The 18,931-nt window shown below is 43.2% G+C and overlaps 1 protein-coding gene across 2 annotated transcripts in view; it reads right to left on the bottom strand.

The window, feature by feature from the left end:
- Nucleotides 1–17,139, bottom strand: part of PITPNB (phosphatidylinositol transfer protein beta) — a 63,445-nt gene extending 46,306 nt beyond the window's left edge. For both annotated transcript variants that reach the window (XM_018061054.1, XM_018061053.1), the window contains exons 1-3: nt 17,026–17,139; nt 12,195–12,225; nt 9,288–9,433 (exon numbers count right to left, since the gene is read on the bottom strand). In XM_018061054.1, coding sequence (XP_017916543.1) covers nt 9,288–9,433; nt 12,195–12,225; nt 17,026–17,045 — 197 coding nt within the window. In that variant the 5' untranslated portion in view covers nt 17,046–17,139. The remainder of the gene's footprint in view (nt 1–9,287; nt 9,434–12,194; nt 12,226–17,025) is intronic.

Below are 18,931 nucleotides of genomic sequence, written 5' to 3'. Positions count from 1 at the left end.
TAGGTTTGATCCCTGCTCAAGGAACTAAGATCCAGCAAGCGACATGGCATGGCCAAATAAAAAGAATGCTATGGTGCCAGGAGCCAGTGTGAGGAACTCCGCCCATGGCAAAGGTCATGAGGAATGAGGCTTGGCATACGCAAAGGCGTGATCAAGCCTCAGGAAACCCCCTGTTCCCGAGCATCTAACCCCAAGACCAGAGTCTGTTTTATGCTCTCACCTACACCTCTGACTTTACGGGGGGCTCCTCCCCATAACTGTTTCTCTCAGAAAAGGAGTAAACGTGCAGCTCCAAGGCAATAAAAATTCTTGGGCGTGACAAGAGTGTTTCAGCTTACAGACTCCTCTGAAGGTTATCTAGCGCACCTGTATAGGTTCATCCGGCCACATGTGATTGTTTATAGCCTCCCAACCTGAGAGGCACGAGATGTTTTAGACTTACTAAAGGCAAATTCTTTTGGGGAGTTAGAAATTATTAGTATAATGGGTTGGTTAGGAATTATATTGGTGAAGGGTTTTTCATTTGTTGTGTCAATAATTGCTGCAAATTCCCTGCTCTGGGTGGGACAAGGATGTCCCAGGTCAAACCTCTCTGCTGACAGACTAGCTTGTGTGACAGGATTATCCATACTCCTGCCACATGATTGTTTACTACCTCTCAACCATAAACAGCACAGAGAGTTTTGGAGTATTTTGAGAGTCTTAATTAGCATAGGACTTTTTCTTCTTGTTGAGTCAATGATTGCCGCCAGGCCTCCATATCCTTAGGCACCTGGGAATATATTAATCAATATATTTGGACTATAGAAAAGGAAATATGGTAGGTTTTGATGTTAGCAATACTAGACTTTTTGAGTTAACGAATTTTCTCTTTCGTAATAGATCGCTGTACTTTGTTATAAATCACTGTGTCCTTGCTATGTAAAAATGTAACTTTATCATATTTTAAGACTAAATGGATCTTAAGGGGAGCATTGGTGAAAGGATTTTCATTTGTTGGGCTGATGTTTGCTGCTAAATCTCCATGTTCCCTACCCTTATAATGAATATAACTAACATATAGGAGAAATAAGTATTAACCTTTAAGATTAATCATGTTAACCTTGGCTTAAATAAATTCCTTTCTTGATTGTAACTCACTACACCCTCACCCTATAGGAATGTAACTTTATTTGGAGGGTGGTGCCTGGTTTAAGAAAAAACACCCTTGGAAGAAATAAGTTTTTTGGTTATCAGAAAGAAAGGATCATAAAATGTCAGCAGGTCTCACTCATGGCCAGAAGATGATGTACCTTTTTTATACATTTATGTGAAGCACCTGATTTTGGTAAAGGTCAGGACTGCTGACTCCCGCGTGATTCTGTATTCATCCCTATGTGTAACAAAAGGTATATAAGCAAACCCAAAAATAAAGAAATCGGATCAGTTTCCGGAAAGACTGATCCTCCCATGTTGCTTCTTTCTTGCCCTCATTTTTCTGGCTAAATTCCCATCTGGAGCATGGATGCTATTCCACATAATCCAAGTTATTCAGCCTCTTTTTCTCCACTAATCTTCCTACTACACTATCCATTTCTAATCTCTCTGTATCTGTAATTAAATATGTATTTTTCCAAAGACGCCGACTCCGTCCCCACCTTCGAATCACCCTGGATCCACCGGGGCTGGACCCCAGCAAGTGGTGCCCGGAACAGGCTATTCGAAGGTAAGTCCTTCGGAGCAAAAGCTCCCCCGAGAGTGATCTAATCACTCCCCTCCGCTCCAGTGTTGAGTTTTCGGGACGGATAGGACCCCACTTAGGGTGCCGCGGACCCCCCTGTAGGATAGACAGGGCAAGTAGGAGTGGGAAGTGTTGAAGGGTTTAGAGAAACCTAGTTTTCTAGAGGTTGAAGTAAAGACTTTGACAAGGCAGACTTTTACGGGTTACTATTTGTGGCAAATTAAATCTTTAACTCACTGGAAAAGCTTAAGTATTACTATCATATATGCAGTATGCCCATGATTACAAGGGCGTAAACTTAAAAGATATTAATTGAAGGAGGGCTCTGAGCATGTGCTACTTTTGAAATCTTGGGAAGTTCATACAAAGGGGTATAATTTCAGGGAAATGAAGACAGGATACATCAAAGTAGTATCACATTAAAAGTCAAAGAAAAATCTAAGTACTCCAAACCATTTCTTGCATTGGTAAAAAACTAGAACCAAGAATGCTTTAAATGCTAAAGAGGTCTAATCAGGGTATAATGTAATCCATGTGGGGAATTTTTTAAAATACAAGCTACAAGATTACTTGCTATCTGTGGGTATGACAAACAGATTATCAACGGTTCACCTGGTCAACTTGGAAAAAGGCAGGAGAAAAATAGCTGTGTACCACAAATATATTCTTAATTATTCTATTTCTATAGTGCCCAATATTCTAAAAACCGTAATATTCAACAAGTTTCAAAATTTGCTGACACAAGAAAATTGGCAATCAGTTACTGAAGGTCAGCGTAAGACCAATTTCTAAAAAAATGTTAGTATTTCTTCATCGTGCTTCCAAATGCCTATTACTTTAATTCTAGGATGCTTTTTCTACCATGTATATTTCAACTCATTTTATGTTTGACTTAGTTTCATTCAAGGATGGGCACAATAAAGGACAGAAACAGTAAGGATCTAACAGAAGCAGAAGAGATTAAAAAGAGGTAGCAAGAAAACACAAAAGAACCATACCAGAAAGGTCTTAATGACCAGATAACCACAGTGGTGTGGTCACTCACCTAGAGCCAGACATCCTAGAGTGTGAAGTCAAGTGGGCCTTAGGAAGCATTACTACAAACAAAGCCAGTGGAGGTGACGGAATTCCAGCTGAGCTCTTTCAACTCCTAAAAGATGATGCTGTTGAAGTGCTGCACTCAGTATGTCACCAAATTTGGAAAACTTGGCAATGGCCATAGGACTGGAAAAGATCAGTTTTCATTCCAATCTCAAAGAAGGGCAATGCCAAGAATGTTCAAACTACTGTAGAAGTGCACTCATTTCAAGTGCTAGCAAGGTAATGCTCAAAATCCTTCAAGCTAGGTTTCAACAGTATGTGAACCAAGAACTTCCAGATGTTCAAGCTGGATTTAGAAATGGCAGAGGAACCAAAGATCAAATTGCCAACATTCACTGGATCATAGAGAAGCAAGGGAATTCCAGAAAAACATCTACTTCTGCTTCACTGACTACATTAAAGCATTTGAATGTGTGGATCACAACAATTGTGGATCATTCATCAAGAGATGGGAACATCAGACCACCTTACCTGTCTCCTGAGAAACCCGTATATGGGTGAAGAAGCAACAGTCAGAACCAGACATGGAACAAGAGACTGGTTCAAACTGGGAAAGGAGTACGTCAAGGATATGTATTGTCACCTTGCTTATTTAACCTATATACAGAGTACACCATGTGAAATGCCAGGCTGGATGAATCCCAAGGTGGAATCAAGATTGCTAGGAGAAATATCCAGAGAAGGCAATGACAACCCACTCCAATATTCTTGCCTGGAAAATCCCATGGGTGGAGGAGCCTGGTAGGCTGCAGTCAATGGGGTCACAAAGAGTTGGACATGACTGAGCAACTTCACTTTCACGCATTGGAGAAGGAAATGGCAACTCACTCCAGTGTTCTTGCCTGGAGAATCCCCGGGATGGGAGAGCCTGGTGGGCTGCCGTCTATGGGGTCGCACAGAGTCGGACAAGACTGAAGCAACTTAGCAGCAGCAGCAACAGCAGGAGAAATAACAACCTCAAGATATGCAGATGACGCCACTTTAATGGCAGAAAGTGAAGAGGGAACTAAAAGAGCCTCTTGATGAGTATGAAAGTGGACAGTGAAAAACTTGGCTTGGAACTCAATATTCAAAAAACTGAGATCATGGCATCTGGTCCAATCACTTCACGGCAAATAGATGGGGGAAAAGCGAAAACAGAGGCAGATTTTATTTTCTCGGGTTCCAAAAATCAGCGCGGTCAGTGACTACAGCCATGAAATTAAAGATGCTTGCTCCTTGGAAGGAAAGCTTTCACAAACCTAGAATGCATATTAAAAAGCAGAGACATCACTTTGCAGACAAAGGTCTGTATAATCAAAGCTATGGTTTTTCCAGTAGTCATGTGCAGGTGTGAGAGCCAGACTATAAAGAAAGCTGAGCGCCAAAGAACTGATGCTTTTCAACTGTGGTGCTAGAGAAGACTCCTGAGAGTCCCTCGGACAGCAAGGAGATGCAACCAGTCCATCCTAAAGGAAATCAGTCCTGAATATTCATTGCAAAGACTGTTGCTGAAGCTCCAATACTTTCGCCACCTATGTGGAGAGCTGACTCACTGGAAAAGACCCTGATGCTAGGAAAGACTGAAGGCAAAAGAAGAGGGCACCGGAGGATGAGATCATGAGAGAGCATCACTGACTCAAAGGACATGAATATGATGAGCAAACTCCGGAAGAAGTGAAGGACAGGGGAGCCTGGCATGCTGCAGTCCACAGGGTAGCAAAGAGCTGGACACAATTTGGCAACTGAACAACTATAACCAAAAAATGAGCAAACCTTTGAACTAGTTTTGTTTCAAATCTACTGGCTTTTCATGTTTAATATGAGAACATGAGCTGACTACATTTAGGGGAAATGAACAAATGGAATAAATAAAATAAAATTTCAATTCTATTTCAAAGAAGAATAATTTTCATCAAGGGCAACTTCAATATATTTCTAACAAGACAAGTCAAAGGTGCCATTTATACACAAGAGAAAAGTATATACCTGTTCTCCCCCTCAGTGTCACTTAGGAAGTCACTTCAGCAACATGCAGGAAACTCTGTTTTGGAAGCTTAGTCTCAGGAAACGGACAAATAGTAGCCAAATTAACAAAACAGAGCTAGAAATTCAAAAACAAACTAAAAAGGACATTCATCCTCTTGCTACTCCAAACTAGTCACAAAATGTCCTCTCACAATAAACCAATATTTGTGACAGTGTTTACCTCAAGGTAAACACACCTCGACCACAGAGTTTAAGCGTTAGCCATAGAATCATGTCCAGTTGCACAAACGTTCTTTGCCTGTACACAGCCTTCCCCCACTCCATCTCTGAATACAAAATAAGAATATTTAACTCCAAGTTAAAATTCAACTGAAGTGTTTTATCAGTTGTGTTATCAATATCAAATCTAACCTCGATGTGCTAACAGCTGTGAACCTGTGCACTGTGCAGTAAGATGCCTTGGTCAGAGCGGGAGAAGAGAACAGAGGGCTCACGTGATTTATAATAACACGTAATAAAGGACCACAGGGTACACGTAGCTTCTCCTGATGCAGGAGCCAACTTAAAAAAAAAAAAAAATCCTGTTCCTGAGATAAATAATACCTTGGCAAATCATTTCAAACTGCACTTTCCCCAATGGAAAGTTTACGTCTTCTTGAGTAAGTAATCTTTCACTTTAAAATCAACTGAAATACACCTTATGTACAATAGAGACCTCGTACCTTGATCCACTCAAGTATTTACTAACTGTCCACTGTGCCAGGGACCATGTAAATAACGGTGTACAAACAAGGACAATTCCTACCGAGAGCTCACCTTCCGAAGAGGGAAGCGGAAAATAGGTCAGCAGACAGCAAAAGGCAGAGAGAGGCAGCGTTCCTGAAGTGCCATGAGCTTAAGGAACACGGCAATGGGCGAGTGAGCACGTTAGGCAAAGGAACTCAGGAGAGGTGAGGGAGGCTCAATGAACTGCAGCCAGCCTCATCCAGAGACAGCGATCACAGAGCGGGCAGAGGGACCCGCATGAACAAAGGGCCAGGCGGAGGCCTCCAGTAAGGTGAAGGCTGACCACGAAAGGACAGAGGGACAGAAGCCTAGCATGGTGAGGTGGGCAGGGAGCAGACAGACCACCCAGGGCCTGTCTCAAAGGTCTGTATCAAACTTTCTGGCTTATTTCAGATGCCCCCAGAGAGTTCACTGGTGATAATAAAGGGAGGTTTTTTAATGCATTGGTAAAATTCAGTGAATGCGTAAATTTCAAGTGCTAGAAAAGTAAAACTGAGTAAACCTAAGTAAATTCAATACTATGAATACTATATAGGTTATACCATAAAGAATGCTAAATTTTCTCAAAAGGCACATTTTTAGATATACTTAAGGTGAAAACAACAGAATGGGAAAGACTAGGTATCTCTCCAAGAAAATCAGAGATACCGGAACATTTCATGCAAAGATGGGCTTGATAAAGGACAGAAATGGTACGGACCTAACAGAAGCAGAAGATATTAAGAAGAGGTGGCAAGAATACACAGAAGAACTATACAAAAAAAGATGTTCACAACCAAGATAATCACGATGGTGTGATCACTCACCTAGAGCCAGACATCCTGGAATGTGAAGTCAAGTGGGCCTTAGAAAGCATCACTACGAACAAAGCTAGTGGAGGTGATGGCATTCCAGTTGAGCTCTTTCAATTCCTGAAAGATGATGCTGTGAAAGTGCTGCACTCAATATGCCAGCAAATTTGGAAAACTCAGCAGTGGCCACGGGACTGGAAAAGGTCAGTTTTCATTCCAATCCCAAAGAAAGACAATGCCAAAGAATGCTCAAACTACTGCACAATTGTACTCATCTCACACGCTAGTAATGTTCAAGATTCTCTAAGCCAGGCTTCAGCAATATATGAACTGTGAACTTCCAGATATTCAAGTTGGTTTTAGGAAAGGCAGAGGAACCAGAGATCAAATTGCCAACATCTGCCGGATTATGGAAAAAGTAAGAGAGTTCCAGAAAAACATCTATTTCTGCTTTATTGACTATGCCAAAGCCTTTGACTGTGTGGATCACAATACACTGTGGAAAATTCTGAAAGAGATGGGAATACCAGACCACCTGACCTGCCTCTTGAGAAACCTATATGCAGGTCAGGAAGCAACAGTTAGAACTGGACATGGAACAACAGACTGGTTCCAAATAGGAAAAGGAGTACATCAAGGCTGTATATTGTCACCCTGCTTATTTAACTTATATGCAGGGTACATCATGAGAAACGCTGGGCTGGAATAACCACAAGCTGGAATCAAGATTGCCGGATGACACCACCCTTATGGCAGAAAGTGAAGAGGAACTAAAAAGCCTCTTGATGAAAGTGGAGAGTGAAAAAGTTGGCTTAAAGCTCAACATTCAGAAAACAAAGATCACGGCATCTGGTCCCATCACTTTACGGGAAATAGATGGGGAAACAGTGGAAACAGTGGCAGACTTTATTATTTTTGCACTCCAAAATCACTGTAGACGGTGACTGCAGCCATGAAATTAAAAGATGCTTACTCCTTGGAAGAAAAGTTATGACCAACCTAGACAGCATATTAAAAAGCAGAGACATTACTTTGCCAACAAAGGTCCGTCTAGTCAAGGCTATGGTTTTTCCAGTGGTCATGTGTGGATGTGAGAGTTGGACTGTGAAGAAAGCCGAGCGCCGAAGAATTGATGCTTTTGAACTGTCGTGTTGGAGAAGACTCTTGAGAGTCCTTTGGAATGCAAGGAAATCCAACCAGTCTATCCTAAAGCAGATCAGTCCTGGGTGTTCTTTGGAAGGACTGATGCTGAAGCTGAAACTCCAATACTTCGGCCACCTCATGTGAAGAGCTGACTCACTGGAAAATATTCTGATGCTGGGAGGGATTGGGGGCAGGAGGAGAAGGGGACAACAGAGGATGAGATGGCTGGATGGCATCACTGACTCGATGGACTTGAGTTTGAGTGATCTCTGGGAGTTGGTGATGGAGAGGGAGGCCTGGCGTGCTGCGATTCATGGGGTCGCAAAGAGTCGGATACAACTGAGCAACTGAACTAACTGAAGGTGCTAATGAATTAAAGAAACCATGAACAACACCGTCTCTGGATAATAGATTAATCAAAGTTATTGCCCTCACTCAAACCTGCAGCAGAAGCAAAGAAATGCTGCGTTCTAAGATAACATCCAAGTAAAACTGAAGGTTCTACAAAGTGACGACCCACTTTATATTCATGTGTCATTATAAACAAAGCAACTGCCTTAAACTGAGAGAATTATGAAAAATACGAATCATCACAACCCATCCACAACCTTAAAAGGCTCTACAAAACCCTACCATGAATCAATATGAAGAGAAGAGAGCCAAGTGCAGAGCGATTCCCTCCTCCTTTGATAAACTGGAGACTACTGACAAGACACTTGTAAAACCATCACTGATCTGCCGTTACTTAAGTATTAGTGTGCATTTTCTATTTTAAAATATTTATTTATACAAAAAAACAGAGTTCAAACTGCCAAACTTAGCAGAACTGCAAACTAAGAGATAAAAACAATGAACAAAGGATCTGAATGGTCAAGTCACGCAATAAATTCAAAGGGCCAGTTAATACGAAGAACATTTAACTTCACTGATAGAGAAATGCAAATTTAAACAAGAGGCTATTTTCTGTGCATCAAATTGGCGAAAATTAAAAACAAAATTATGAGGAAACAAATGCTCTCAAATTCTTGGAAGGCAATCTGGCAATAATACCAAAACTTTAAAAGAGCATGGACTTCCAGCAATCCTACTGTAACAAACTTCTTCCAGAGGAATAGGAACCTATGGTATAAAGATTTATGCACACACAGCCACCTTCATAGAAATATTACCTGCAATAGACAAGAAGGCAAATACCTAAAACACCTAAATCGACTTATCATTTAGAGAATGGTTAAGCAAACTGTGCTTCTGGCCACACCAAGATGTTTTACTCAGCTTTGAAAGTAAGGAAAGGGCATTAAATAATAACAATAAGGAAGGATGCTCATGACGTATCACTGCATAAAAATTAATGCAGAGTGCAGAACCGTGCGTGCGGTGTAGATCCTGTTTGCTGTGGACAGCAAGCAATGACACAGGTGACATTTTTATGTTTCTTAAAAATTGCTTTGAATATGTGTAGAAAATTATCTGCAGGGACAAATTTTAAGTTGTTTCTAGTTTCTCTCTAGGGATATGGATTTGTGATAACATGAGGTGGGTACTAGGTTTTTAACTTATCATCTTCTGTTTGAATTTAAGAAGCAGACAGATCAATTCATAATTTAAAAATAATAAAGGAGAGGAATGCTCTCAAAAATTAAAATGCAACATATCATCACAATGAAAATGACACTCAATAGTCAATTAGGTAGTTACATGCTTAATACGTGGCTGGATAGTCAAAGCATGGTTATTTAATACAATGACTAAGCACCAGATGTGAACACCCTGCTTACCTCTTTAGGTGATAAATTTTGTGTGTATACTGTCCCTTTTCTCCATCCTTTTCATAAGGTTCATTCTTTAAGACTTCAATTCCTTCACCACCACCAGTCTCATTCTTACTGGCTTCTGCCACAGAGTAAAGCTGCCCAACCTGATACTGAAATATCAAAGAGTACAGAACTTCGGTAAGTCAGCAGTAATTACAAAAACTTCCTGTGCTAAAATCTTTCTGCAGATACAGAAAAGCACATCCCAACCAGTGAACACATATGTTCCACATGAAAACATGACTCAGATGAGAAATTAGTAGGTGTGGAGAGATGAACACCAGATGATCATACAGCTTCAGGAAACTATAACAGTTTTCAAGATTTCCATTATTTAGGAAAACTGTTAGTTACAAATATTCTGGTGCTTTAATACATACTATCCACTTGTTTCAATGTCAAGATGCATTTTTTTTGAATAATAAATATACATTCATATTTTCCAAATCATCTTCACATCTATGACATCTCACTTTATTTCACAAAATCCTAAAGAAGGTATGACAGGAATATATCTGTTACTTCTTCGCCAAACAGGAAAGCTGAGCAATCAGAATACTGTTCTCAATAATGAGGAGGGCTACAAAGTGACCAAAAAAGCCTGCAAATACAAAGCGCCACTACAGTGCGGACTGAGGCAGACCTCTGGGGTCCTGTTTCGCATGCTTATGCATGTGCACGCCTGATTTGGCTCTGGTCCCCCTAAACAGAAACAGTACTGGGTATCTAGGGTCTCAGTTGTTAACTGTGAAGCTCTCCAGTAAAAGGAAACTGGTTTTAAAGTATAAATAAACAAGTATTACCATGAAAAGGCAAGAAATTGCTGATAGTGCTTTCTCTTTCACTTTAAAGGAGATAAGAATTCTTACTGGCTTGCACCAAAACCTGTGAGTGGACGCCATTATTCTATGCCCATCTGGAATTTCCAACAGTTCCAACAAATGATAAAAAGCAAAGTTCTGTATTCTAATTTGTTTCAGTAACTCAATCATGGCACCATCTCCAATCTCTTCAAATTTGGCTAAATTTCTTCCTTCTAATGATGAGAACCTGAAGAAATGTTTTTCTTTTTTTCCTCTTTTTTTTAAGCATATTTTCAAAGAAAGGCTACCTCTAAAAACTAGTAATTCAAAACTAACATTTTATTTTGAGGAACAAAAAATCAGGGTGGTTGTTAAGTTCAGCAAATAGTCCTATCTACAAAAGCCCATGGGAATGTGATGCTATATTGATGGTTAATTCACACACACACACAAATCTGGAAAGGTTTAGGAAGCTGGAACCAAACAGATTTCTTAAATACGTCAAAAATCAGTTTTCGTAGAGATTTCAGACTGTAGAAAGGGCTGTCTTCTTTCTTCTGGTTTTTATGACAGACCACCAGGGTTAGTCCAGGAATGCTACAATCCTTAAGTCCTTCAAAATACACTTTTCAAGAGTGTCATATTTTAAAAATAGGATTAAAATGTCTCTAAGTCTGAGCATAAACTTGATCTTGGTTAGAAACAGAGTAACAAAAATTTACACAGAAACAAGTGTTCAAAAATATGTTATTAATGGAATGATAACTTGTCACATGACACTAGGCTTTCATTCTCACTTTTAAGAAGAACTTAATGACAGGAGGCATATTAAGTCTGAATGTAACAAAAAGCTGAGATATTCTGGGTGACAATAACAAGACTCAGAAAGATTTCAACAAGTTGATCCAACTAGCTGAAACGAAAATAAAAAAACAAAAACAAATGTCAATTTCCACATTCAAGTTCAAACAATTGTGTAAGTAAAGATATGGGGTGCCTGGCTTATCTGAGTGTTCTAACACATTTGAAGCCTCAGACCCTACTGAGGTACTTGTGGCTGTGTTCAAGTCTACACGAAACAGTGCCAGACAGCTACTCGTTTTCAGTTCCTGCATTTTTTTTCCTTCTGCCTGCCTTCTGTCACCTGTCACATCTTAGGTTTATCAGTTTGTTTTGTTCCACTTCCAATCCAGTGGTTCCAGTTGAGTCTCGGCTCCAGGAGGCCCAGATAACCGAGGAGTACAAGCTGTGAGCACGCTGCAGGAGGACCCCAAGGCCTTCATGGGTTTTGCTCCGTGGACCTGGATTTCTCAGGAGCCGTCTCTGCTCTTATCTTCACTCCTAGCTGTACTACTGATAGCTGAGTCCACGAGACACGCAGCTTTCTGAACAGGTGATGCCCTTCTGTACTGCGTGCAGCTCGAGGGAGATGATGGCCTCTTGCGCTCCCATGCAGAGCACTGCTTTCGGCTGAGAGCACCAAGCACAGCACATGCAGCAGCGATGGGCCGGTGAGGAGGCCCAGAGGTGCTGTTATACCAGGCCACACGCACGTGTGCGAAGGCTTAACCTCGGGACCGCAGGCAGAAAAGGTGGGACGAAGGGCCACGGAGAAGAGACAGAACTGCCAGAAGTTACCCTGAAGGGTCACCATGGATAAGAGAGAACAGGCTTCCTTCCTCCCCTTTCTGCTCAAATGGAAGGAACTGTAAACAGTAGGCAGACTTTACAGGAAAGCAGCTTTTGGTTTAAAGTAACAAGAAATGTTTAAAATGTCCAACAGTAAAGTAGGTGGTTTCTCCAAGCAGCCAGTGACTTAACCCTAAAGTGCCCAGGTTGCAGCTGGAACCTCCATTCTCTGACACGCTGCCGACAGAATTCCTGCACCGGACAGGGTGGTCAGTGTGCTCAGACTCTTCCAAAACCAGGCAGGGTAACAACAGATATTCATTTACCGTTAATTATCTCTAACACATCAGTATTCACTGTCACATACGGCAAAGCAAAGATAAACGAAAATATTACCTCAGATTAGCATACCAGAATAAACTATGCAAGCAAGACTTACCTCCTGAACCGAACATGGCAGAACCACACGGCTAAAAAGACAAAAGGATAACAAATGTTACACACGAAGTGGTTGGCTTTAAAACTGATCTCCGCGATTAAAAGACCTTTTGCTTTAAATCCAATGACAGCATAGTACAAGATGTCATCTATGGAAGAGGGTCCTTGCAATGACTACAGATGAGAGTTTCTAAACTGGGGAAATAAAACTACCCACTGCTGACTCTCAACAATCACTGGCATGCAGCACCCTCATTATACCAGGGCCCCAAAAACACCGTAGTAGAGATTCTTGTGAGGAGTAAAGGAGCAAGAGGAAACTCATCACTGGAAACTGCGGGGTGCACGATGTATCATTTGCAGACTGTCTGGTCAGGCTGCCCTCAAGAAATTTTTAATATGGTTTCATTCTCCATCTATACACTATGCATTTTGTTTTTAAGGTACTTTCTCACAGAATTCATGTCTTGAATCTCACGATAAATGCCTCCAAAAACTGCTCTCTACTACCCAATTATTGCTCAGTCTTATTGAAAAAATCCATGTAAAACATCCTATAGACTTAGTGAGAAAAAACTTTACCATGGAAAATATTTTGAACCTGAGAAATACAACCCCTTTCAGGGCAGATTCAACGAGAGGTTGCTGTGTTTGACCTTGTCCAAGAGTCTGTTCCTGTACACACAAGAGGACTAGGACAGGGACATAATGCTTCTAGCGATGAATTCCAAAAAAGAACTCTGTGATGAACTATTTTATATCAGGATATTGCATTTTATCTCCAGATTTTTTAGGGAAGTACTCTCATACTTAGTTCCACAAGAAGCTCTGAAAACCAAGGTCATCCCCAAATATCACATGTCTCATGGTCCAAGAGGGCAACTCCCTACCCCACCCATCCTGCCCGCCCAACCTGGTCATTCTTAAGACTGTTCCCTCCTACCATCTAACTACCACAGCAATGCCACTAAAAATCTTATTCTAACTCTAAGGAGAGGAAAAAAATACCACAGGGTTCACCTCAATTTTCATTTTACAGGAAATTCCCAATAGTGTTCTTCATTCCAACTTCTCTTCAGCTGCACTTTTAATCTGTTGTTCTCTCCTTAGTCTTCCTCAAACACTGATGCTTGGGTGCTCACATCACCTTAATCTCTACCAGGTATCTTGCGTTACTCCCCCCTCCTCCTCGACTACTGGGGGTCACTCATCACACTGTCATTCTGATAATGATCGACTAAAGACAATGAAGGTTCTCCGAGTCACAACGGTTGCTAACTTCTTCTCATCAAGAATAAACTTGTTATACAAAATCCTTCCAATAACTAATCATTTATTTCAGCTGTCTTCTTGGGGTACACACGAACATGCTCACCGTGTCGGGGAGAGGTGCAGTGGACAGGGGGGAAGACTGTGATATAGGCTGGGAGCCTATTTTGGGAGATTAAGACAAAGATACATGTTGGGAGCATACTTTCAGGGCCTGGAATACAATGGTATGAAATCTATTACATTTATTCAACAACAAAGAATTCTGGAAGGTTGTTCCCAAAACTAAGCAACATAGCTATAGCTAACACGTCCTCTTAGGTACTTAAAGACAATGAGAAGCAGGAGGATGGGGTAAAAAGCCATCTTTTGGGAGGCAGGGCAAGGATTAACAAAGACCCAGAGGAGGATGCTCCATGTACTGAGGAGCCTGGAGGGCTGTCCGCGGATCCATGACTCACACCGACACACACAGGAGAACTCTGAGAAGCCTGGAGGGCTACAGTCCACGACTGACACTCTCACACTCAGTCCACGGGTCCACGACTGACACTCTCACACTCACACACAGGAGAACACTGGGCTGCAGTCCATGGATCCATGACTCACACTCTTACACTTTCACACACACTCACACAGGAGAACACTGGGCTGCAGAGGAAGTCGAAGGAAGGAATAGAAAGGAAACAGTTAAAGACTTCCCTGAAGTTTCACAAAACCAAGAATCACTGCTGAATAATTTTACTAGTAGGGAAAACTTACTTCACAAAATGAAAGTGACTGATCATGACATTCTGAATGAATGACAAGTAACTTCTTCAAGATTTAAGAAAAAGTAAAAGAGATAAGAAACAGACAGGCTTTAGTTTTGCATTATTATTCTAAAAGCAATATTCAACTTTTACAGCACTTTGAAAATTTTCAAACTTCTCTGAAAACTGTTATGAAAATACTTTTCCAAAATCACACAACCTACTAGTTCTTTAAAACCAGGATTTTATGCTAATGGCAATATCACCTACTGCTTAAGTAACAACTTGAAGGTAACTCCCCATCCTGGAAAAGTTATTTCTAACCTTTTAATTCATGTCAAAAATAGCCGGCATTTTTAAAGACAACAAACATTTGCCAAAGTATATTACAGTTTACCAACATCCTTACATAGGGATGACCTACCTATTCATTGCTCCTGACCAAGAACAATTTTAGAAAACTGACAGGTGAGTAGGAAGAATCATTTTTTTCATTAGACAACACTGAGTTCTTACAGTGCGCTAAACTAGATGCCATGCTGGATACCAGGAATACTTGAATAAGAAATAGCCTCTGACCTCAAAAAGTCTAGGAGAAAAACGGGAATTCCCTGGCAGCCCCGTGGTAAGGACCCTGAGCGTTCACTGCCAAGGGCCCAGGTTCAATCCCTGGTTAGGAAACTAAGATCCCACAAGCCACATGGGGCAGACAAAAAAAGACGACTTTCGGAGGGAAATAAAATCTAGGGGAGACATAGGTGAGGAGTGGACATCAAGAAACGTAACTGAGAATTCCTTCAGAAAAAAGTATTACACTTTGAGCATATTTCAACATTGGTTATATTGGCACATTAAAATTTTTATAAATAAAGTAATGATTCACAAAAAGCATAATGTGCAAATTCCCAGTGAGAATTGCTTTCCATGATCTAGCCTGACACTACTCACGTAACTGTCAAAGGGACCTGCTGAATACAATTCACATTACAGAAAGGAGGAAGTAACTCTAATAAAAGAAAAATTACTAGATCTGCAACCCACAATTAGTTCCACAACTTACTTGCTGTGTGACTTGGGCTAAGTCAATTGTCTCTTATTTCCTCCACAAGCCTTAACACCTGCCAACTACAGACACTACAAAAATTTCAGAGTAATAAATCAGCTAACGCTTTCATGCTACATTATACAAATGAAATGGAAGAGAATTTTTAAAAATTTTAATAAAATTTTAACTAAAAAGTTGTCTTTTCTCAGGATCGCTGTAACTGACTGAAGTTAGAATGTTTCATTCATTTAACAAATATTTATTGAACGTTTACTATGTGCCAGAGACTTCAAGAATTGGGAATACGAGAGTGAGCAAAACAGACAAATTCATAGTTTATGTACAGTGAGAGAATACATCCAGTAACAGAGAAGCAAGTCAGATGGTGATAGCTCTATGAAGAACAATGAAGCCGGAAAGCAAATACCAAACCGTGCGGGTTGCAAATGGATCTTCAGAAAGAGATTCCAAGAAAGTGATATTTAACCAAAGACCTGAAAAGGCGTCAATTAGTAAAATGAAGGTAGAGCTCTTCACCCAGAGGCAAGAGCAAGCAGAAAGGCCCTGAACTGAGCTTATTTTCCTGGAGTAGGAAAAGCAAGAAACCTTGTGAGCTTGGAAAGGGCAAGGGAAGTGGTGTAACTGAAATCAGAAAACAAAACAGTGGTTAAAACCTCCCAGGGTATCTATCCTAAAGGCGTTGGCTTTCACTCTCAGTGAGATAAGGGGGTCCGGAAGATTTTTAAGCAGAGAAGCGACAGGAATGACTTTTAAAAAGAAATCTGAACTAACACTAAAAATAAGCTGTCTGGAGTTAGCTAAATTAAGTCCAACATTTCAAGAGTTTACAATGAAAAGAGCATTTGAAACACCCAAGAATGGGCCACACTAGAAATCCTCAGTTGCCCAAACAGTGGCTGACATGAACCAGCTGTGACAGCGGAACACTCGCTGCCAACCAGATTTCCTGCGATCAGTAGTCACAGTCCTTGCCGGTAGGAAATGCCGTAACTTTTCAACAAAACCACTTCGCCGGTCTGATACACCTGGGAACCCTTCCATACGACCGACCACATGTTAATGCCTGACCTAAACCCGGGGAAAGTCCATGGAGCTCAGAGTGTCATCCCATCTTCAAGATGTGGAAACTGAGACTCAAGAGCAGAGAGAGATGGCTCTCTCGGGAGCTTCGCTTCCCAGCGAAGACAGGTTTTTCCCGACTCCCAGCTCCTGCAGGAACTTCGGGGCGCCTACCTCCCACCTCGAGCCCTCGACCACCAGGGCAGCCTTTAGCTGGCAAGCCCACCTTCCGCGGGTTACAGGCAAGCTCCACCCCGGGGACGACAAGTCAGAGACCCACCGCGTCTCCCCCGCACCCTCGGGCTTCGGCTGCGGGTGGGCCCAGTCTCAGACTAGGGTGGCGGGGTGCTGGGGAGAAGGCGGGTCCCAGCGGAAACTCCCGGCCGCGCCCGCCGGAGCCACGCGCTAGGGCCGAGACCCTGCCTCCTCCGCCCCCGGGGTGGGGGTGGGGGTGGGGAGGGCGCTGTTACCACAGCAACAGCGCTGGGGGTTGGGGGGAAGCGGGCAGCGCACTGCTGAGGGGCCTCAGGCGGGCCGGGGGCGCGTGCCGGCGGGAGGGGGCGCGCGCAGGGAGCGGCCGGCCCCGCGGTTCGCTCCTTCTTAGGAATATTCCGCCACTTCTCAGTCAATGGATCCCCTACCACTGCCGCCCCGGAACCTCGCTCACGCCCACCGGTCCCACTCACAATTCTTTAATCAGCACCATCTTTCCGGAACCCCTTCACAGCTGCCGCCGCCTCTACCTCTACCACCACCGCCGCCGCCGCTACCGCCTCTCAAAGCGCCTGCGCGGCTCCGCCCCCTGCCGTCCCAGCCGCCGCGGCGCCTGCGCGTCCACACCCTTCCGCCGCGACCCGTCGCGTCAGCGCGCGAGAGGAGCTGGCCCCGCCCCAGTCCCGCGCCCCGCCCTGGGCGCGCGAAGGTTCGTCTGCGGCTGCGCGGGCTGAGCGCGCGCTCGCTTGTCTCCTGGCGGCGGCTCGGGTTTCCAGTCAGGTTCTGTTGAGGGAGGCAGTGCAGCCTGCGTTCTCTGGTGAGTTCCGAGTCGGTTCCCTGAAGTCGTTTTCTGGTGAGAAGAGCTAAACTTTCTCTCAGTGCCTTTGAGAGAAGGTCGCCTTCTTGACGGACGTCTCCGTTGCGAAGTCGGCGTTAAAGACTCGAGTCCGAGAAGGGTTGGTCCGGTGGGGGGTTTGCGCGCCGGTTCCACAGACCCAGGCGCGCGCTGGGGACAGCTGTGGCCTCACGAGTTCCCAAAGTCCATATCCCTTACTCTTGGGTCCAGAATTCCGGCCGTGGCTGTGGCCCGACCGCGGGGGCGTCCCACCGTCCCGCCCAGCTCCCCGGGGGAAGAGGGAGTGCGCGTCCTTAGGACCCGGGGAGGGGGCCGGTTGTGAGGAGACGCTAGCGGGTCCCGATGAAGCCCCCACACGACCCGGGCTCCAGCCGGGAGCCAGGAGGTGGCCGTAGGAGGAGCTGTAGCTGGGTCAGTCGCATGCTCAGTGCCAGGCACAGTTATAAGCCCTGGGTGCAACCAGCAAAACAGATACTATCCCTGTCCTCACTTGGAAACAAGAGGATTGAGCGTCGTGGAAAGTACTAGTCCAGAAATAAGATAACACAGACTGGTGGGGGAGGCAGACTAATCAAGGGAAGAAGGGCTCTCAGGAGGCCACAGTTGTGATAAATAGCCCAGATTTTATTTTCTTGGGCTCCAAAATAACTGCAGATGGTGACTGTGGCCATGAAATTAAAAGACGCTTACTCCTTGGAAGGAAAGTTATGACCAACCTAGGCAGCATATTAAAAAGCGGACATATTACTTTGCCAACAAAGCTCCGTCTAGTCAAAGCTATGGTTTTTCCAGTGGTCATGTATGAATGTGACAGTTGGACCATAAAGAAAGCTGAGCACCGAAGAATTGATGCTTTTGAACTGTGGTGTTGGAGAAGGCTCTTGAGAGTCCCTTGGCCAGCAAGGAGATCCAACCAGTCCATCCCAAAGAAAGCCAGTCCTGAATATTCATTGGAAGGACTGATGTTGAAGCTGAAAGTCCAATACTTTGGCCACCTGATGCAAAGAACTGACTCATTGGAAAAGACCCTGATGCTGGGAAAGATTGAAGGTGGGAGGAGAAGGGGATGACAGAGGATGAGATGTTGGATGGCATCATGGACTCAATAGACGTGAGTTTGGGTAAACTCCACGAGTTTGTAAGGGAGGCGTGGCGTGCTGTAGTCCATGAGGTCGCAAAGAGTCGGAGGTGGCTGAGCCACTGAACTGAACTGTGAAGTTGGGGGAGGCATCCTGTCCTAGTTAGGGGAAAATAGACCGTGAGGCTGAAATTCCTTAGAGGTGGTAGTTGAGGAGCAGGTGGAGGCCAGGTGTGGCTAGAACGTCTGAAGTAAGGGGAGAGGAAAGAAGCTGGGACTAAATAGATGGTGAAGAGTTTGCGTTGTATTCCAGGAACCATTGGAAGCTGTTGAAAGGTTATTAACAATATTAAATGAGTAATAAAACACATATATAAACCTATATAAAATACACCCAGTGAAGTTAGGACTGCCTCCAAGAAAAGTAATAGTAGTGAAATATGTG

This window comes from Capra hircus, chromosome 17 (assembly GCF_001704415.2).
Source record: "Capra hircus breed San Clemente chromosome 17, ASM170441v1, whole genome shotgun sequence".
In the NCBI taxonomy this organism is placed as follows: domain Eukaryota; kingdom Metazoa; phylum Chordata; class Mammalia; order Artiodactyla; family Bovidae; genus Capra; species Capra hircus.
This window is presented reverse-complemented; position numbering and strand designations above follow the sequence as displayed.